Source organism: Arvicanthis niloticus, chromosome 3, assembly GCF_011762505.2.
Source record: "Arvicanthis niloticus isolate mArvNil1 chromosome 3, mArvNil1.pat.X, whole genome shotgun sequence".
NCBI lineage: Eukaryota > Metazoa > Chordata > Mammalia > Rodentia > Muridae > Arvicanthis > Arvicanthis niloticus.
This window is the reverse complement of record NC_047660.1, coordinates 66,441,257-66,463,033: the sequence shown is the minus strand read 5'-3', so window position 1 is coordinate 66,463,033 and position 21,777 is coordinate 66,441,257. Positions and strand designations below refer to the sequence as shown.

Genomic DNA, 21,777 nt, shown 5'->3' with positions numbered 1-21,777 from the left:
ATCTGCCTCTGAAGTATGAGATTTCATCCTCTCACAGTTTTTCTTGCAACTAATCTTTGCGCAAACTGCAAAGTGCTTTTTTTAGTTGATAAAATTTACACATCATTAGTAGTGTTTTCCTAGGATAGCAGAGACTGACTTTTGAGCAAACATCTAAATGTTATAAAAAATACTACATGAACTTTCTGGGAAGAAATATAAAGTATAAAAGTATAGCTTTGAAATATAAAATTAATTATATAAATTAATTATCTATTATATTAATATATAATTATATATTAAAATTAATTATAAAAATATAAAATTATAGCCTACCATTATAAAATTCACACACAGAAACTTTTTTTTTTGAAACAGGGTCTCATAATGAGTTCTAGGTTACCCAAGGCTATGTAGAGAAACCCTAATTTGAAAGAAAGAAAGAGAGAGAGAGAGAGGGAAAGAAAGAAAGAAATGAAGGAAGATGATAGAGAAAGGAAAGGAGAGGAAAGGAAAGGGAAAAAGCATAGCCAGGTCTTGTATACGCCTTTAATCCCACACTTGGAATCTCTGTGAGTTTGCTCAGCCTGCTTTATTGAGTCCTAGGCAGCCAGGTGGCACAGTGAAACCCTGTCTCAACAACAAGCAAGGGGGGAGGGGCGGAGCACACTTTTAATCCCAGCATTTAGGAGACAGAAGCAGGCCAGTCTCTTGAGTTTGAGGCCAGACTGGTCCAGGATGTTCAGGGCTACACAGAGCAAGAAAATCAAAACCAAAGGCAGAGATGGAGGAAGTAGACTACCTTAAGCTCTAGTGGGAAAATATTACATTATATGAATTCCTCTTTCATTTGAGAAGGCTCTGGGTGCTAAGGATGAGTCAGGGGCGATGCTCCCAGAGGGTCTTTTTCCTTAAAGAGACCTCAAGACTCACTCCTTTCCCATTGTCTCAGCCTTCTAAGTGACTGGCTTTTTGTTTTTGTTTTTAGAGATGAGGTCTCTATGCAACAGTCCTGGCTGCCCTGGAACTTGTTTTGTAGATCAGGCTGGCCTGGAACTAATTGAGATTTGCCAGCCTCTGCTTCTCAAGTGCTAGGATTAAAGGTGTGCCCCACCATCACCTGCACACCCCCCCCAAAAAAAAGACAATAGCTATGTAGCCCAGGCTAGCTATAGACTTACTGCTCCTGCCTCAGCCAGAGTCCTGGGATTACAGGTAAGGGATCCCACACCTGGTCCTTTAACAACAGATTGAAAAGTCATTTTCCCAAAACCAACTCATTTTTTATTAACCTTAAGCCAAACATATATTTTTCAGCTTCAGTTTTAGTGGAGAAGTTCCTGCGTTGAGTGATGCCTTATCTGCTGTCTCTCCAAGTTCAACATTTGATGAGGAAAAAGTACAGTCTTCTCTAGAAAGCTAAAAACAGAGCTACAAAGAGTTAACAGCTAAAAGGCCTGGATTAATGTCTCCTTGGGCCAGCAGGAGGACAAGAGGATTGGAAGCAGGGGTATTAGAGACAGCAGGGAATCCAGGGGAAAGAAATGCATAGAACACTCTGGAAGGAGCCAGGACTGTAAGTTTATATCTAATGCATATTTATAATCTCTTATTTTTCAGCTTGATGCTTTTGAGAAGAGCAAAATAAGTATATTCATTTTGTCTCTTGTCAGCAGCTTTGGAGGTATATCCACCAAACCATCTTTAATCCTGTCACTTTCTTAGGTCTATCCCATAGCCAATCCATTGTCAATGCTTTGGTGCACGAATGATCCATGCGTCCCCGGACCTCCACCCTTCCCAGCCTCCTGCTGAACAAAGGCAATGCCTGTCTAGTACTGTTCTCTCCTCTATACTCATTATTTATTGTTTCCCACCCTTTGAGATGGGTCTCTAGTATACCCCTGGCTAGCCTGGACTTCACTATGTAGACCAAGTTAGCCCAGAATTTGTTGTTATTCTCCCGTGTTCTCCTGACAGCTGGCTTGACAGGCCTATGCCATCATGCCCAGGCTCTTCTGCACTCTCTCCCCTTACCAATAACAGGAAATTCATACAATGCCACACTTTTGCCTCTGTTGCTCATTTCTTCAAAGGAGAGGGATTCTTGACTTTCTCTGTTGGTGGTGGTGGGTTTTGTTGTTGTTGTTGTTGCTACTGCTGCTGCTACCACTACTGTTTGTTTTTTAGATAGACAGGGTCTTTCTGAATAGCTGACTGCCCTGGAACTCAATATGCAGACCAGACTGGCCTCAAACTCATAGAGATCAGTTTGCCTCTATCTCCCAAGTGAGTGCTGGGATTAAAGCATATGCCACCATTCCCAGCTTAATTATCATTTTTTGAAACATTGTCTAACTACGTAACCGGAACTGACCTTAAACTTATGATCCTTCTTCTAATAAGAACAGGAATATGCCTCTTTCTAAATTTCCTCCAATCCCAAGCAAGGTAGCCATCTCCATTCTTGTGCTCCTGAAGGGGCACTCAATCAGGGAATAGGCAGAACATGTTTCACAAACTGTAAAAGCTGGGTCTGTTGGTGCAAGCCTTTAATCCCAGCAAAAGGGGGCAAAGAGAAGTAAGTTCCAGGCCAGGTCATGATTACTGAATGCATAGCCTTCGACTTGTCCACACCACCACAAATATAACTACGATATGTCAGATACTATCACAAAGTACTGGGAAATTTCTACTGCAATTTAGGGAGGTTCCATAGAAGATAGTCCAAAGTTATAATTTCATCAAGACTTTTCCTTTATTTAGTGTCTTCTAGGCTCTCTTACAGTCTGGTCATTGAAGTGATGTTGCATCCACCGGATCATATGCCAGAGGATCTGCCAGTTAGAGACACAGATTCAATTTCTCTGTTGCAAGGTAGGTAAATCCAATGCCTAGATATGGACGTCGTCACTGACTGAGAGATTCCTTGTCTGCCCTGACAGTCTTCACAGTAGTGACTGTTTTCTTCTAGCCCTTTTCTTAAATTTTCATTTTATTTAAATATTACTTAATTATATACGTGTGTGTGTGTGTGTGTGTGTGTGTGTGTGTGTGTACACGAGCGTGTGCATGCATCACAAACACTCAGTGCTATAAAGCTCAGGCTAGGCATCAGATCCCCTCCAACAGGAGTTATGGATGGTTGCAAGCCACCATGCAGGTGCTGGGAACTGAACCCGAGTCCTCTGCAAGAACACTAAGTACTCTTAATCACTTAGCCACCTCTGAGCCTTCTTAGATGTCTTAGGGTTTTATATCTATGAAGAGACACCTTGACCATTGCAATTCTTCTAAAGGGGAATATTTAGTTGGGGCTAGTTTACAGTCAGAGGTTTAGTTGATTAATATCATGGCAGTAAACATTGTGGCATGCAGGCAGACACGGTGTCGGAGAAGAAGCTGAGAGTTTTACATCATGATCCACAGGCAGCAGAAGACTATGTACCACACTATGTGCAACTTGAACATATGAGACCCCTCAAGCAACACACTTCCTCCAACAAGACCATGCCTCCTAATAGTGCCAGTCCAGTCGCTATGGGCCAAGCACTCAAACACATGAGTCTATGGGGGCCATTCCTACTCAATTCTCCACATTAGATTTTCTTTCTTTCTTTCTTTCTTTTTTAGACAGGGTTTCTCTGTGTAGCCCTGGCTGTCCTGGAACTCACTCTGTAGACCAGGCTGGCCTCGAACTGAGAAATCCGCATGCCTCTGCCTCCCAAGTGCTGGGATTAAAGGTGTGCGCCACCACCACCCGGCCACATTAGATTTTCTTAATATTTGATTCTGATTCTGTGTGTGTATATTGTGTGCATATCTGTATGTGAGGGAGTACATACTAGAGGTCAAAGGACAGTCTTTGTGGTTGGCGCCTTTTACCTTTCATTTGGAGACAGGGTCACTTATTGACTTAGGACTTGACTGTGTAAGCTAGGTAGATTGCCTGTGCATTTTCATGTATCCATTTATCTTGGCCAGTTTGTCACTGTTGGTATCACAGGCATATGACAACCACAACTGACCTTTCCACGTGGGTTCTGGGATCTACACCCAGATCCTTATGCTGTGAGACAAAGGCTTTATACAGACTGAGACATCTCTCAGCCATTGAAATTGATGGCTTTTTTGCTTTTAATTTTTTTTCAAACTTAAAACAATTTTATTTGAAAAATGAAACCAACCAAGTCCTGTCATCCTATAGTCCGTATGCATTGGCATCCAGTTCAAGGAAAACCTGAAAAAGAGATGGGTGTGTAGTCTGAGATGCTTAGAGTGCCTCTGAAATTCTTATAATAAAAATTTTAGCTGGGCAGTGGTGGTACATGCCTTTAATCCCAGCACTTGGGTGGCAGAACCAGGTTGGTTTTTTGTTGTTGTTGTTGTTGTTGTTGTTGTTGTTGTTGTTGTTGTTGTTTTGGTTTTTTTCGAGACAGGGTTCCTCTGTGTAGTCCTGGCTGTCCTGGAACTCACTCTGTAGACCAGGCTAGCCAGAAATCGGCCTCCCTCTGCCCCTCTGCCCCTCTGCCCCTCTGCCCCTCTGCCCCTCTGCCCCTCTGCCCCTCTGCCCCTCTGCCCCTCTGCCCCTCTGCCCCTCTGCCCCTCTGCCCCTCTGCCCCTCTGCCCCTCTGCCCCTCTGCCCCTCTGCCCCTCTGCCCCTCTGCCCCTCTGCCCCTCTGCCCCTCTGCCCCTCTGCCCCTCTGCCCCTCTGCCCCTCTGCCCCTCTGCCCCTCTGCCCCTCTGCCCCTCTGCCCCTCTGCCCCTCTGCCCCTCTGCCCCTCTGCCCCTCTGCCCCTCTGCCCCTCTGCCCCTCTGCCCCTCTGCCTCTGCCAGAGCCAGGTTTTTGAAACCCTGTCTCAAAAAACAATCAAAGCTCCTAGTGCTTCTACGTTTGCATATGGGGAGCTTTGCATATGGAGAGCTCTTCTCAAGCATGCTGTGTTTGTTGTATGTAGCCCACCAGGAAAGGGCTTGGAAACCTTTCTGTTCACTAGCTTCTTTTATATGTTGATAGGGTCTCACTGTGTTACCATAGCTGGCTTAGCCTAGAACTCTACATAGACCCGGCTGGCCTTGAACCCATAGAAATCTGCTTGTCTCTGTCTCCTGAGTGCTGGAGACATGGGCTTAAAGACATGGGCTACCATTTTTTTTTTTTTTTTTTTCAAGACAGGGTTTCTCTGTGTAGCCCTGTCCTGGAACTCACTCTGTAGACCAAGATGGCCTCATATTCAGAGATCTGTCGGACTCTGCCTCCTGAGTGCTGGGATTAAATGCTTGTGCAACCATATTAGGCCCAAGACTCCTTAAAAATAAATGAAATAAAATAAATAAACAAGGAAACATGTAAAAATATCCTTGGGCTGGAGAGATGGCTCAGTGATTAAGAGCACTGATTGCTCTACCAGAGGTCCTGAGTTCAAATCCCAGCAACCACATGGTGACTCACAATCATCTATAATGAGATCTGGTGCCCTCTTCTGGTGTGTCTGAAGACAGCTACAGTATACTTATATATAAAATAATAAATAAATAAATCTCTTAAAAATATTCTCCAATTACTGTCTCCAGGGGCTTCAGGTAAGAGTGTAAAGGTCCAGTCACACTTGGGCAGGACGAACCAAAAGGAACTGAGCTACAGACGCTTTCACCTACGTGAAGAGCCCATGCTGGTGAAGGAACCATCTCCAAAGCAACGAGATAAAAGCAAAAGGTACCCAGAATTCTTAAAATTTCAAAATTACACCACATTGACTCTATGATAAATTGAAAGGATTATGTGTTGCTTAGTTGTATATACCAAAAATGCCTCAAACATCAAGGATGTCAGACCTAAAAATCTTTCCTTCTTCCTTTCTTTTTCTTCCTTTCTTCCTTTTTTCTTTCTTTCTTTCTTTCTTCCCCCCCTCTTTATTTATTTTATGTATATGAGTACACTGTAGCTGTCTTCACACACACCAGAAGAGGGTATTGGATCTCATTACAGATGGTTGTGAGCCACCATGTAGTTGTTGAGAATTGAACTCAGGACTTCTGGAAGAGCAGTCAGTGCTCTTAACCATTGAGCCATCTCTCCAGCCCTTTTCTTTTTCCCCCAAAATATTTTTGCAAACACTATTGCTTTATTGTTTTTCTACTACATACCTCATCATTGAACAGAGATCACAGAACAGCCCAGGTAACCTGTGGTTAACATAACAATACACAGAGCAAGAAACAAGTCAGTCAGCCAGGCGGTGGTGGCGCACGCCTTTAATCCCAGCACTTGGGAGGCAGAGGCAGGCGGATTTCTGTTCGAGCCCAGCCTGGTCTACAGAGTGAGTTCCAGGACAACCAGGACTACACAGAGAAACCCTGTCTCGAAAAAACCAAAAAAAAAAAAAAAAAAAAAAAAAAAAAGAAAAGAAAAGAAAAGAAAAAAAAGAAAGAAAAAGAAGTCAGTCTCCTTCTTGGCTGCAAGGGAGGAGACTGGGTGAATGGTAACATCTTGGCAGAACAAGGGGATAGGTACAAATATGAAAAGGGATTTCTCCTTTGAAAAGTAAAGATCAGTTGATTCTACTGCATGCAGGCATGTTGTGTGTTCTGTACATGGATGAACTGGTTTACTATTAAGTCTGCTAACTCATTTACTAGTGTGAAGGCAGGAGAAAGAGGAGACCCGAGGAGCCTACATAATTGCCTGTGATCGCAGGTAGTGTACTAAGTGGCAGAGCTAAGGCCCTGAACTCCAAAGTCTTCCATATACATATGTAAGTGATCTCAGGCTACCAGTTTTCAAAGGTGAATCTCTGGGCACACAGAGGAACAGTCAGAGATAGGGTGGAGGAAGGTACGCGCAGAGAAGGATGAGCACTCTGAAGTCTGCCTTTAAGACTGGTATCAGGGCCTTGGAGCCAAGACCAACATTAGTAACATAGGTGCGGGTGATTTGTTTTGTTGTTGTTGTTGTTTTGTTCTTTTGAGCCAGGGCCTTGATGTGTGGCTCTGGCTGGCCTCTGACTCACAGAGATCAGCTTGCTTCTGTCTCCTGAGCACTAGGATTACAGGCGTATACCACCGCCTGCTCATACCTGTAGTTGAGCAAGTTAAAGTTATTTCTTGTTACAGCTTAGAGAGGCAGAACGTAGAGAAAGTGCACACCACGAGAGCGGGGAAAGCGGCTCAGTAAATGTGCGTGGGAGTCTCCATGCTTTGGTCAGGTCATTAAGGGAGAGTCCAAGACAGTAGGAGTTTGCTCTAAATTCGGTGCTGCAGAGTGAAGGACTAATTCTACACTGGGGCATCACAGCAGCAACTCTTGGCTAAAGGGGAATTAGAGCAAAGGTGAACCTGGGGCTGGTGAACAAGTTGCATTCACCCCTAATAGTGCGAATCTTTAAAACTTTTACTTCTTTTGTTTTTGTGTTTTCCTTCTAAGATTTATTTTATTTTTATTTATATGCATGTGTCTGTGTGCATGCATGGAGGTCCCCTAGAAGGCCAGAAGAAGTTGTGGGAAGCCCTGGCTACTACAGGTGGTGAGCTGTCCAATGTGGGTGTTGGGAACTGAACTCAGGACCTCTGGAAGAGCAGCTACTGAGTCGTCTCTCCAGCCTTAAAAAAATTGATAAGCATTTAGCAGCAGGGTCTTATTATGTATCCTTGGCTGACCTAGAACCCTTTATGACAGTGGTTCTCAGCCTTCCTGATGCTGTGACCCTCTAATACAGTTCTTTATGTTGTGATGACCCCAACTATAAAATTATTATTATTATTATTATTTATTTATTTATTTTTATTTATTTTTTTTTTTTTTTGGTTTTTCGAGACAGGGTTTCTTTGTGTAGCCCTGGCTGTCCTGGAACTCACTCTGTAGACCAGGCTGGCCTCGAACTCAGAAATCCGCCTGCCTCTGCCTCCCAAGTGCTGGGATTAAAAGGCATGTGCCACCACTGCCTGGCTAAAATTATTTTCATTGCTATTCTGAATTGTGATGTAAACATCTGTCGAGACTCACAGGTTGAGAACTGCTGTTCCATGTAGACAATGCTGGCCTCAAACACAGAGTTCTACCTGCCTCTGGCTCCTGAGGCCGATATCAAAGGAGCGTTCTAGAATACCCAGCCCCTATTTTAAATATTTACTTAACTTTATTTTATTCTTTCAAAGATGTATTTTATTTATATGAATACACTGTGGCTGTCTTCAGACATGCCAGAAGAGGGCATCAGATCCCATTACAGATGGTTGTGAGCTACCATGTGGTTGCTGGGAATTGAACTCAGGACCTCTGGTAGAGCGGTCAGTGCTCTTATTTTATATGCATTGATGTGGGATTGTCAGCTGCCCTGGAACTGGAGTTATAGACAGTTGTGAGCTGCTGTGTGGGGGCTGGGAATTAAACCTGGATCCACTGGAGGAGCAGCCAGTGCTCGTAACTGCTGAGGCCATCTCTCCAGTGTCCCCTCCCCTGCCCCCAGCATCCAGCCCCTTTTTGTGATTTTTGTTGTTTATTTGTTTGTTTGAGACTGGATTGCATTGTGTAACTTGACTGGGCTGGAACTTGAAGCATCAGGTCCCCAAGGTTGGGATTACAAGCAGACTTCACTCCATGGTCTTGCTTTTCCTCACATGGTAACGTTCCCTAAATAACTATGGCTGTGAGCCGCAGTTAAATCCAGTGCCGGTGGTAAAGGCCTGTATCACCAAGCCTAACTGAGAGATTAATCGTAGTTTAGGGCATTAATCTTAATTTAGCATTGAATGAAAAAAATAATAAAAAGGAGGACGTGGAGGTTTACTGTAGACTTGTGAGAAGATAAGAGGAACGGTGTCTCTAAGGCTCCAGAGTGAACGTGGGCCAGACTGAGCTGGGCCAAATGAGGAGAGAGGCCCTGGGGTATCAAGAGAGGAGCTGGGGCCAAGGAGGAAACCCTGGCCAAGAGAGCAAAGGGGCTTTTTAAAGGACTGGTGTAGCCAACCTGGCTGGATTAGATAGGGAAGAGCAGCTGGGGGAGGGCAGTCTAGACCCTGGGCTGGAGAGTTAAGAGGAAGGGTCAGGGTATGCTAGCCAGAGGAACACTGTAACGGATAGGGACTGAGGGATGAAGGGAGAGGCTGGAGGCCCCAGGGTCTTCAGAGAGAGAGTTCCAGGACAGCCAGGGCGACACAGAGAAACCCCCATCTCAAAAAACCACCCCTCCCCCCCCAAAAAAAAGAAGGAAAGAAACAATAAAAAGAAACCCTCAGAAATGGCCACTCCCTTAGTGGGGGAGGGGCGGGCGGGGCGGGGTATTGTGAATCAGAGATAAGAGAACATACCTAGAGGCATCTGGAAGAGTCCAGAGCAGAGAGAAAAAGAAGTAGAATGGACATGGTGGCTAGAGAGCTCCGGGTAAACAAATGGTTTGGATGATTTGAAGCTGTGGGAGAAAAGCCCGTGGTAGCCGAGCAAGCCTGGGTGTGGGGTGAGAACGGCCAGGGCTACACAGGAATACTGACTTGAAAAACAAAACAAAAACAACAGCAATGAAATAAAAAGGCAAACAAAAAGATCTAGCTAGAGGGCATTTTGTTAGTAATTGAGGAGGGAGGGCCCAGCTCATTGCCGGTGGGTGTGCTTGTCCTAGACTGAACAAGCAGGCTGAACAAGCCGGGAAACAGTATCCCTCTGCTCCTGTCTCCATGCTCCTGTCTCCAGGTTACGACTCTGTTTGAGTTTTTGTCTGGGCTTCCTTCAATGATGGACTACAATGTGGAAATATAAGCCAAATATATAGCGGTAGTAAGCATAACTAAGACATCAGTGCTGGGGGCTAGCTCTGAGGCTTGCCCAGCTAGAATTAAGCCCTAGGCATGAGTTGGTGTGTGGGGGAAACCCATGTGGTTTGTTTTGCTACAGACGAGGGACAAACGTGCAGCGATCCATCACTACCCAACCGGACCTTCGGACACTTGCTGTGCTCCAGGAGCCTGCGAGGCGGAGGCGCCCGTGGGTCTCAGCGTCCCCGCGTCCCTCGGCGCCCCCGCGTGCCCCGGTTCCCGGGAGGAAAGTGCATACGCAGCGCCCGTGTCCCTCGACCGCGGCAGGCAGTGCACAGCCTCGAGTCCACGCGGAACGCAGACTGCCCCACGCAACTGGTGTGTAACTACAGCAGAAACCCTAGCTAGTGAAGCTGGAACCACGCCCCCTCCGGGGCACTGAAGCGCCAGTCACAATCCGTCTTTGTTTTCTCACCTTTCCACTATCCTAAAATCCTTCCCCATCCCCCCAACTCTCACGTGCGGAAGTTGGGTCCAAATTTCTGAATTCACTGCGAGTAGGCAGCTCAGTGTCAGAGGGCTTGCTTAATATGTTTGAGACTGTAGGTAAATCTTTGGAACCACCAAAGTAAACAGAACTAAACAACAACGAAAAACAAAAAAATGAGGGGAGAGGGAGTAAAAAGAGGGTAACAGTGATAAGGCCTCAAAAGGAAATACTGTCTGGGGGAAGGAAGGGAACCCATCAGGGAATGGCATGGGGAAGGCAGAGGAGGATGCACAAAGCAATGGTCCATGTGTACAACTGCAGAACCTGCCATGTATGTTAATAAAAAAAGTAAACATTAAAAAAAAAATCGGGATTCCCGGGCATGGGGACTTATTCTTTAATCCCAGCACTCCAGAGGCAGATGCTGAAGGATCTCTGTGAGTTCCACGCCAGCCCGGTCTACATATCGAGTTCCAGGATAGCCACGGCTACTCAAAGAAACCCTGTCTCGAAAAAAATCCAGGCAACCAACCGACCAAAATGAACTGAATGAATAGGTTTGAGCATGATTGACCACCTGTTATGTACCAGGTTAGGCTGGACACACAGGCCCTGGCTTGGACCAGCTTGTCTTTCTTCCTTCCACTCACTGAGTCAGTATTTGGGGCTGAAGATATTCGCAGTTGTGATTGTATGTAAAAGTAAAGAAGTGTCTCTGTGTCTAATTGTCATGCAAGAGTCCCAAGTCTCAAGGCCAGCACTTGGTGTCTTGGTTTTAGCATGTGGTGTTCTGGAAGGTACCATGGCTACATTTCACTTTTTTTTTTCTTTTTTTTTTTTTTTTAACCTGCTTAAACTTTCAGGGCCAAATGACAGACGGAGCCATACAGCCCCTCCGACATTTAAAGAATATGTGATGGATGAAAACACCAGAATCAAAATAACCAGTGAGCCCAGCCAACTGTGAGTACCTCTGGGTCCCATGCTGTTACCCACAAAGCTTTAGTTGGGAATATATCACCTAAGGGTGGTGAGTGTTGCTGGTTTTTGTAGTAATCAGAGAAGATGAAAGGCAGCTCTAAGTCAAAATTGCAATGTCTTTGTTTAAAAATACAAAACAAGAGCCAAGATGAGGAACATTCCCTTAGTCCCAGCACAGACAGGTGGAGCTCTTTGAGCTCCAGTCAAATTTTACATTTATATTCATATTTTTATTCTTAAAACAAGCATTTCTCTACCCTTTCAGTGAAGAATAAAAGTCCTTTTCATGACAAAGTATTCTCCTCTCTTTTTAGTTTTTATCTCCTATGTTGACATTTGCAGGCTATATTTTGTAAGATTATCCTTTTTATCACCAAGGTAACTGACTTTTCTAACTTTTTTTTCTGGGCAGGATTTCTCTGAGTAGCCCTGACTGCCTTGGAACTCCCTTTGTAGATCAGGCTGGCCTCGAGCTCACAGAGATCTGCCTGCCTCTGCATCCTAAAGACTAGTGTGCACCTCCACTGCTCAGCTAATCTCTCTAACTTTTTTTTTTTTTTTTTTTTTTTTTTTTGGTATGTGAATAGCTGAATTCTAAACCCTATAAAGTTTCTGCTTTTCCCTTTTGCGTTTAATCTTCCTCAACTACAACAGGATAGTTTTTAATCTGCCAATTCCTGATTTGAGCCAAATTCATTGGTCTTTGTATGCCTAACAGTACTCGCATTATGACTACTGAGTCTACACATGTGGAAGAGACCCCCAGGTTGTCTGAGAAAACATCCAAAGTTGAAAAGCTTGAAGAGAGAAGCTTACAGGCCTGTGCTCAGAAGGCTGCAGAGCTTCGGTGAGAACTAACATTCTGTGCTTCAAACCATACTGAGGGAAAAAGTAAGGTAGCTCAGCTTTTCTTCACTTCTGAGGAAAAAAAAGATTTCCCTTTGGCTGAAATGCAGACCCTCCTATAGCACACACCTTTAATCCCAAACAATGAAGGTAAAGTTACTTTGTACAAGGAAGCACCCATGTTTGAAAGGGATGTTTAATTGAGTAGCAGACAAAGTAACATTTGACTAAATAGGATATGCTCAACTCTCCTGTGGAGAGGGAAGGAAAGCTACTTAAGGGGCAGAACAGATACAGGGAGGGGAAAGGAAAGGGAGGAGTAGGGGGAAGAGGGAGAGGGAGCAGGAGAAGCACTTTTACTGGGACAATTGTACAGAGACAGGTTGCAAAGAGAACAAGCTAGACTAAACACAGATGAAGACAGAACGAGACAGAGGATGAAGATGGAAAAGATTAGAACTGATTGACAGATACTCTGAGCAATTCAGAAGAAACTGAGAGAAGCCAGATTGAATTGGTTGTCATGGAGAGGAGTTTGAGCCAGAACAGCTGAGCTGATTATCCAGCCAGAGATCAGAAAGAAGAAGAAAGGGTGAGCTTATTCAGCAGCAAGTCTCAGAGGCAGAAAACATTCTAGGCCTAGATTAGATTGTACGGAAGCTGCCAGGACTAGGCCTAGGTTAGCAGACTGAGGCATAAGCCTCCAGGATGACAATTACATCAGGCAAATAAAAGTTACTTTTGCACTGGGAGTACCTAGCAAATTAAAAAAGCAGTGGTTGTGGTGACTGCACATGCCTTTAATTCCAGTAGGCAGATCTGTGAGTCCAAGGCCAGCCTGGTCTACAGAGAAAATTTCAGGGTAGTCAGAGCTACACAGAGAAACCCTGTTTTAAAACCAAAACACAACCAAACACCCCCAAAACAAAACCCCCTGCATATAAAGAAGTGGGTGAGTTAGTCATATGGTTATGGTGTGTGTATTTAATCCCAGCACTCCAGAGGCACAGACAGGTGGATCTCCATTGTGGGCCAGCTTGGGCTACATAGAGAATTACAGGGTGACACCGTGAGATTTCCTCTCAAGAAAGGGGAGGGGGAAGAGAAAAAGTGAATTTCTCCCTGTAGCCCTTGATGTCCTGGAACTCAATCTGTAGACCACAAGGACCTCAAACTCAGAGATTCATCTGCCTCTGCCTCCTGAGTCATGGGATTAAAGGTGTGCAACACTATTGCCTGGCCAGTAATTTTTTTCCTTTGGTTTTTCAAGACAGCGTTTCTCTGTGTAGTTCTGGCTAACCTGGAACTCACTCTGTAGACCAGGCTGGCCTTGGACTCAGAAATCTGCCTGCCTCTGCCTCCCAAGTGCTGGGACTAAAGGCGTGTGCCACCACCACCCGGCACTCCAAGTCCTCTTAACTTAAGTTGATATGCATTTTTCCTTCTTTCTGCCATTTTTCTTCTTTGGGGAGCTGCTGAGATTTGCAGCTTGCCTGCCCTGACGCATTTTCCCTTAAATCCTCCTAAAATTGTCCTCAAGCTGAAAGGCGAAAGGAATGAAGAAAGGGAATTCTGCATCTGTCTGCCCCACCTTTAAAAATCTTTATTTTTATTGAGTGTGTGATGTGTATGTGTTGAGGGTGTGTGTTCAAGTACAGGCGTACACATGGGACAGCATGTGTGTGGAGGTCAGAAGACAACTTTCTGGAGTTGCTTCTTTTATTCCACCGTAAGTTCCAAAAATCAAAATTAAGCCATGCAACTCTGTGGCAAGTGCCTTTCTCTACCTGCTGTTGGGAGGGTCTGTGTGTGTGTGTGTGTGTGTGTGTGTGTGTGTGTATGGGGGAGGTGTTGCTGGAACTGAAGGCAAGACTCACCACACCTGGCAAAGAAAAAAAACTAATTAAAACACAGTCTAGGGAGATTAGCCCAGTCACTAAACTGCTTGTCATACAAGCATGGGGACTAGGGTTTGGAACCTCAGCACCCACGGAAAACTTGGGTGTGGCAGCCTGTTCCTACAGTCGCAGCATTGGATACAAGGGACTCCCTGGAGCTCAGTGCCTAGCCAGGTTCTCTGTGAGAGAGCTTGTCTCTTCATATAAAGTGGAGGAAGATACCCAGCATCAACCTCTGGCTTCCATATACCTGTGTGTGAGAACGAGTGTGAGCATGAGTGTACACACACATACACACACAGAGACAAAGTAGTCTGCACTGTTTAGATTAGTTGTTCAGTTTCATAGCAAAATTGAATAGGAAGTATCATATACTCCTGCCCACAGCCTTTTCAGTTTATTTTTATTTAAATTTTTATTCAGGTTTAGCAAAATTGAATAGGAAGTATCATATACTCCTGCCCACAGCCTTTTCAGTTTATTTTTATTTAAATTTTTATTCAGGTTTATTTTCATTTCACATGTATGAATGTTTTGCTTGCACATGTCTGCACCATGAGAGTGCCTGGTGTCTGTGGAGGTCAGAAGAGGGGGTTGGAGTCAGCATGTGGATGCTGGAAATTGAACCCCAATCCTCTGTAAGAGCAACAAGTGCCTTAACAGCCAAGCCAACTCTTCAGGTCTTTATTTTTATTTTTTTGTTTTTATTTTTTTGTTTTTTTTGTTTTTGTTTTTTGAGACAGGGTTTCTCTGTGTAGCCTTGGCTGTCCTGGAACTCGCTCTGTAGACCAGGCTGGCCTCGAACTTAGAAATCTGCCTGCCTCTGCCTCCCAAGTGCTGGGATCAAAGGCGTGTGCCACCACTGCCCGGCAGGTCTTTATTTTTTTAAAGATGTATGTATGTATGTATGTATATATGTATGTATGTATGTATGTATGTATGTATGTATGTATGTATATGTGTGTGTACAAATGATTTTTGCCTGCAGGCGGTGTGTGTGGTGCCCAAAGAGGCCAGAAGAGGGCGCCATGTCCCTTGGAATTGGGGCTGACTGCTGGTTTATTCTGGAACTCTGTCTTTCCAAGAGCAGAAAGTACGCTTTACCATGAACCAGAAGTGGTGTCTTTATTACAAAAATGAGCTAACAACCAGAACTAGGGGCACGCACCTTTAATCCCAGAGCATGAGATGCAGAGACAGGTGCATCTTTATGAGTTCAAAGCCAACCTAGACTAGGGCATTCCAGGCAGGCAAAAAAAAAAAAAAAAAAAAAAAAATGGAGAAAAAAATTTAAAATGAGCAAACATTAAGGCAGAGGCAACAGCTGATGGTGAAGTACATCCTTGCTGTTGTGAATACTCGAAGTTTGGACAAGTGTGTAATTACACGAATCTGCCGTTATATATCACAGTGTGTCCACTATACTAAAAATCCCCTGGGCTCTGCCTGCTTATGTCTCCTTTCTCAACCACTGATGATATTGATCCTTCTGTTCTCTCTGTATATAGTTGTGCCTTTCCCCCAAAGTACTGTGTAACTGAAACTATACAAATACAGCTCTTTCTCATAAACACATGCATTTAGGATCCTACCAGGTGGCCATCACTTGATAATAACCCTCCTTCATCTGCTACCTTAGGCTGAATAACAGACAGTCCAGTGAATTTTTATTTTATTTTGCTTTTTAAGACAGAGTTTCATGTATCAGGGTGGTCCAAACTCACTTTGGTGCAGAGGGTTATCCTGAACCTTTGATCCTCCTGCCGTTCCCTGCAAGCACTGGGTTCCCAGCCATTTACCACCACATCTGGTTCACACAGGGCCAGGGACCAAACTTGGGATCTCCTGCATGCTCCGAAGTCCTCTCTACCCACTGAACTGCAAACCCAAGCCTGTGGAGATCCTTAAACACTAAACACTTAGGTCCCATATTTAATTACTTGGAGGTGGAGTCTAAGCAGCAATGTAATTTTAAAGATCTCATTCATAACTAGCTAGGAGTGAGAGTCACTGAAACAGAGTGAGCTTAAATACTTCCTAAATTTTTAAACCTTTATTTATTTATTTATCTATTTATTTGGAGGACAGGGTTTTACTAAGTAGCTAAGTAGCTCTGGCTGCATTGGAACTTGCTTTGCAGACGAGGCTGACCTTGAACTCAAGGAGATCTGCCTGCCTCTTCCTCCAAAGTGCTGAGATTAAAGGTGTGTGCCATCACATAATTTGTGTTTTGGTTTGCTTTTGCTTTTCGGGACAGGTTTTCTCTGGGTAGCCCTGGCTGTCCTAGAAATCTATTTGTAGACCAAGCTGGCCTCCAACTCAGATATTTGCCTGCCTCTGCCTCCCAAGTTTGAGTGCTAGGATTAAAAATATATGCCATCCAAGAATCTGACATTGGCCAAGGACAAGGAAGTAGGTTTCAGGCAGGAATCTGACATTAAGCTAGAACAAAGAAGTAATTTCAGGCAGGAATCTAAATCTTAGGCTAGAACAAGAAAGTAGGCTTCAGTCATAAAAATGACTTTGGGCTAGGACAGGGAAGTTGTCTCAGATATTTTGGTCATCCTGATAAGCCCTTGGAAACAGTGATTCACAGTGTTCACAGAATTGAACTTGGAAACAGTGTTCACAGAATTGTGTTTATTGCCTTGCTTGTTCCTTGACTATTTGCACCTATTGTATTGCTAGTCCCTCAACCTAGAACTGACCTTAATACTTGCATTTAATTAAAATGGTATCAAAGCAAAAAAGAGGAGGGGGGATGAGATGAGGGGAGGTTCTAGGGAGGGGAAAATGAGGAAAGGGGATGACATCTAAAATGTAAATAAATAAAATATTCTGTTAAAAAATATATGCCGTCATCCCCACTAAATCATTTTTTAAAAAGAAAAAAAAAGGTTAGCTTGGTCTATCTAGAGATATTGTTTCAAAAATATAAATTAAATCATATACCATATATATATATATATATATATATATATATATACCAAAATCATATATCATAAATCATATATGATTTTGATTTATATATAAATTTATATATAAATCAAAATCATATATGATTTTGGGAAAAATCATCCCAAAGGTTGGGAAATACCAATAGCCTTCCATTGTGTCTATATTTATGTTTCTAAGGAAATAAGGCATATATTTAGTTGGACTCTGTAAGACTTCTGAAAATCTGTAAGAACCATAATTACAAAAAAAAAAAAAAAAACAGTTCCTATTTTTTCTTAGAAGTAAAGGTTTAAGGTTGGTGGTCTTCAGGTCTCAGGTGTCACAGTTAACAACAGGAGGAAGACTATTTTGCAGACTTTCTACTTCCAGTGTGGTGGGGGTGGGCAGGGTAGGTAACGGGAGGAGGTCCTGGGCCCCGACCGACTGATGGAACAGTTAGTGTCTTCTATCTGCAGAGCTTCCATTAAGGAGAACGTGGAGCTGATTCGACTTCAGAAGCTCTTATATGAGAGTAATAGCATGCTGGCAGCCACAGAAGCCCAACTGACACGAGTTCAAGAGGTGACTTGCTGTGATCAGCTGTGCTTTTTAGTGAGGGAAAGCCAATTAGTTCCAATTTGAGGCCCTAAGCTCAACCCCTGCAAAAAGGGGAGGGATGTCACTTAAAAACTAAACCTGTGTTCCTCCCCCTCCTTCTTCCTCCTCTTCTTCCTTCACTTCCTGTTCTTTCTCCACTTTGTATCCACCTTTTCTTTGTAATGGGCTCCTATTCAGCAGGCCAACTGAAATTCACTATGTACCTGAGGCTAGCCTCAAACTTACACAATCCTTTCTTTGCCTGACCCTCAAATGCTGAGATCACCAGTGTGCCCACTACACCCAGCTGGGTTTTTTTTGGTTTTGTTTTTCTGTTTTACCTATGTGATCTCATAATTCAAGGATACTAAGGTACTTGCCTAAAGTCAAATAATTTACAGGTGGTATTCAATCCAAGCCTTGTAATTCTATTGTTTCTCAGTATTGTTCATTATTTCTGTTATGGAGAGGGTTTGGGCCCTTGCCTGGTAAGATGGAAGTTGGCAGGGTTAATTTGTGTCAGTGTTAGGTCCCAAGCAAAGGGCTCTGGATGTAACTCTGTAGTCAACACGGTTAGAGGCAAGCCTTTGGTGAACACTTGCTGTATGCTGAGGACCTGGTCCTAGGTACATGTAGCGTGTGCCCTATTTTAACACAACAAAACCGAGGTGAGTACATACAGCACCGAGGGAATTACACCCCAAAGAACATAAGTAACTGGATCGAGGTGTAAAAAGATAAAGAGGCAGAGCAGGTGTCTTAGGGTTTCACTGCTGTGAACAGACACCATGTCCAAGGCAACTCTTATAAAGGACAACATTTACTTGGGGCTGGCTTACAGGTTCTGAGGTATTATCAAGGTGGGAGCATGGCAGCGTCTAGGAAAGGCATGGCGCTGGAGGAGCTGAGAATTCTACCTATTGTTCCGAAGGCAAACAGGAGAAGACTGGGTCCCATATGGCTAGGAGGAGGGTCTCAAAGCCCACTTCCACAGTGACACATTCCTCCAACAAGGCCACACTTCTTATAGTGCCACTCCCTGGGCCAAGCATACTCAAACCACCACAGCAGGGGTTGATTCTGACTAGGACCATAGCTTTCCCCTTTACCAGGTTAGACGCTACGATGAGGATGGTGGAAATATGGCATTAAGGTCTTAGTGAGACTTAGCACTGCCCATTCATTGAGCCAGTGTGTACAGAGTATCAACACTGCACCACACACTAAGAAAGATCACACTGGAGAGACGTCTGTTTCCAGCCTGTGGTGTTTGCTTGTTTGTTTTTTTAAGTCAAATTAAAGATCACACTGAAGAGTGACATAGCTCTAGTCTTTAAGGTCATTACAGGTGTGAGATTACAGCAAGTTTATACAACAACTCTACATGAGGTACAGGAGGTAAAGAAAAGGGGGATCAGGCCCCCAGAGACAGATGTAAAAGCAGAAGAAGATTCATAAAAGGGGGTTGAAGAGATGGCTCAGTGGTTAAGAGCACCAGATGCTCTTCTAGAGGCCCCAAGTTTAATTCCCAGCAGTTCACATTGACACAACCATTAGTAACTCCAGTTCTAGGGGATCCAGATCCCTCTTCTGGACTTTGCAAATACTAGGCCTGCAGTGGTGCACAGACACATATGCTGCCAAAACACCCATGTATACATGCAATAGAATTTAAAATTTAAAAACCTTTTAAAAAGGACTCATAAAAGAGTAAGTTCATGAGCTGAATTCTGAAATAACAGGAAAGTGTCATGCAGTACTAGGTGTGCAAGAAAAGGAAAAAGTTTCTATGAAGGCGAATGCGGACACGCTGAAGTTTTTGGTCCTAGAGCCTGTTAGGAATTTAGGCTTCAGCTCATAGACTGTGGCAGCTGGGGAGGGGGTCTGAACAAGCTTAATATAAAAATCAACTTTCTCCCTCCAAAAGATCTCATAGGCTTTTAAAGGCTTGAGAATTGAAATACGTCTTGACAGATAAAGAATATCTTGAGGGAAATGGTTACAAAGTACCAATACTTAGTAGTTCCAGGTGATAGGAAGATTGCTGAGGTAGGAGAGTTATTATGTCGTGTCCTGAAATCTTCAGATGTCTCTAGAATTGCAATATCTCAAGGCAATCATCAATTACATAGCAAGTTTGTGGACAGCCTGGCTACATGAGATCCTGTTTCAAAAAAAAAAAAAAAAAAAAAAAAAAAAAGGAAAGAAAATCAAAACAAACATGAAAACTAGAAAAAGGGGCTGGAGAGATGGCACAAAGGTTAGAAGCACTTGTTCTTGCAGAGGATCCAGGTTCAGTTCCCAGCACCCACATAGAGGCTCACAACTGTCTCTAACTCCAGGTCCAGGAGATTTGATGCCCTCTTCTGACTTCTGCAGGAACCAGGTACATGTGTGGTGCATATACATTCATGTAGGCAAAACACATATACACATTTAATAACTAAATCTAAAAAAGAAAATTGTAGAAGTCAGGATCACAGAATAAAGGCTGGAATAGCAGATACAGATTGTAGACACAGACCTCTTGTAGAAGCCCAGGGCCAGGGAACCAAGGACACTAGATGAGTATCCAGGTGGACAGAAGCCTGAAGAAAAAGAGATCTTAAGTCCCAGACATAAAAGATGGACTCCATCCCCAAAGGAGAGAGTGTGAGGGCAGTGGAGAAATGGGAGGTAGCTTCTGGGTTCCTGCTCTGGTGAGTGGACGCAGCGACATCTGCACTACCCAGGACATGGCTACTCGGCTGAGGCATAATGCATCTTTTCTTCTCTCTCTCTCTCTCTCTCTCTCTCTCTCTCTCTCTCTCTCTCTCTCTCTCTCTCTCTCTCTCTCTGAGAGAAAATGTCTCACTGTAGCCCTGGCTAGCTTGGAACTTGTTACACAGACTAGTCTTGACTCAGACTCGAAGAGATCCTCCTGCTTATGCCTCCTGAGTGCTGGGTTTAAAGGTGTGGACTGCCACACTGGACTATATTTATCTTACAGGGATGTCAAGTATCTCATGAAATTGATGAACTGGTGAAATGATGCTTCCTTATTTCTTCCAGGCATATGAAGACTTGCTCCAGAAGGTAATTTTTGTTGTTGTTATGGTTGTTTGATCTCTCTACATGGCCCTGATTACCCTGGAACTCACTCTGTAGACCAAGCTGGCCTCAAATTCACAGAGATCCCTCTGCGTCTGCCTCCTGAGGGCTGGGACTAAAGGTGTGTGCCACCTCTCCTGGCATCAGAAGGTAATTAATAAAGACTCTTTGACTCTATTCTTAGTAATCAGAGCAATCAAATCCAAAGAAATCTGTGTACTTCTGTGGGTTATATGACAGTAGAGATGAGGCAATTAAACTGGTTATTAGGTCATATTGCTTCTAGTAAGATGAGTTATGCTATCACTATAATAAATGATGTTTATTGTATTGTTTTCAGCAAAAGCAGAATACAAGTCCTAAGTTAAGTGGTATTTTTTTAGTTTATTACCACAGCAAACATTTACTCAAAAATTCCCAGGAGTATTCTTTTGACATGTATAAGGCAATGGGGTATCCTGTGGCTGTTCTTCATCTGATGTTCTTCATTTCCTTCAGTAGTGAGTGGGGTGCAGACAAAACAGGGTAAGTGCATGTGACTGAGGGTCTCCAAGGAGCTCAGCTGTGCCTAGACAGAAGCAGCCACAGAACATGGCACACAACTTCTAGAGCTGACATGGTATCTTCCAAGGGGCAAGAGGAGAAATAATATCATTATAAAAATCAACCAAATAGCTTAGAAAATAAAGGCAGCTTCTGAAAATGGCTAATTTAGAGCCAGGGATTAACTGGGTCTTGAAAAAAAATTATAGCTCCAGTGGTAAGTTCAGAATGGAAAGAAAGTCCTCCTTAAAAGGAAAACTACTCACAGAGAAATGCTAAGGAGAAAAAAAAAAAAAAAAAAGGTCACTTTTACGGGAGCCAGGTATTGTGTTGTTCATTATCCTCAAGGTCTGACTTAATTAGTGTTCTATTGCTGTGAAGAGATTTATGGGCAAAGCAGCTCTTATAAAAGAAAGCATTTAGCTGAGGCTTGCTTACAGTTTCAGAGGATTAGTCCTTTGTCACCATGGTGGGGAGAATGGTAGCACACAGCCAGATATGGTGCTAGAGAAGCAGCTGAGAGTTCCACACACAGATCCCAGGCATCAGGAAGAACAAAGAGAGTCACTGCGCCTGGCTTGGGCTTCTAAACCAGTGACACACTTCTTCTCACATGGCCACACCTACTCCAACAAGGCCACACCTCCTATCCTTCTAAAGTTGTGCCAC

The 21,777-nt window shown here is 43.7% G+C and overlaps 1 protein-coding gene across 16 annotated transcripts in view; it reads left to right on the top strand.

Moving 5' to 3' along the window:
- Positions 1-967: 967 nt before the first annotated feature.
- The window catches only part of Rpgrip1 (RPGR interacting protein 1), a 57,622-nt gene continuing 36,812 nt past the window's right edge, over positions 968-21,777 (top strand). For 13 of the 16 annotated variants that reach the window (XR_013109370.1, XR_013109369.1, XR_013109368.1 and 10 more), the window contains exons 1-8: positions 1,466-1,555; positions 2,746-2,856; positions 5,554-5,695; positions 9,866-10,104; positions 11,080-11,179; positions 11,916-12,044; positions 17,355-17,460; positions 20,527-20,550. Coding sequence is in view for 13 of the 16 variants with exons in the window: in XM_076931052.1 (XP_076787167.1) it covers positions 2,784-2,856; positions 5,554-5,695; positions 9,866-10,104; positions 11,080-11,179; positions 11,916-12,044; positions 17,355-17,460; positions 20,527-20,550 (813 nt within the window). In the remaining 3 variants the exon portion in view is untranslated. Of the gene's footprint in view, positions 1,195-1,296; positions 1,556-2,745; positions 2,857-5,553; positions 5,696-9,865; positions 10,105-11,079; positions 11,180-11,915; positions 12,045-17,354; positions 17,461-20,464; positions 20,551-21,777 lie in introns of those variants that run through there. The other 3 variants (XM_076931050.1, XM_076931045.1, XM_076931048.1) reach the window with 3 other exon arrangements.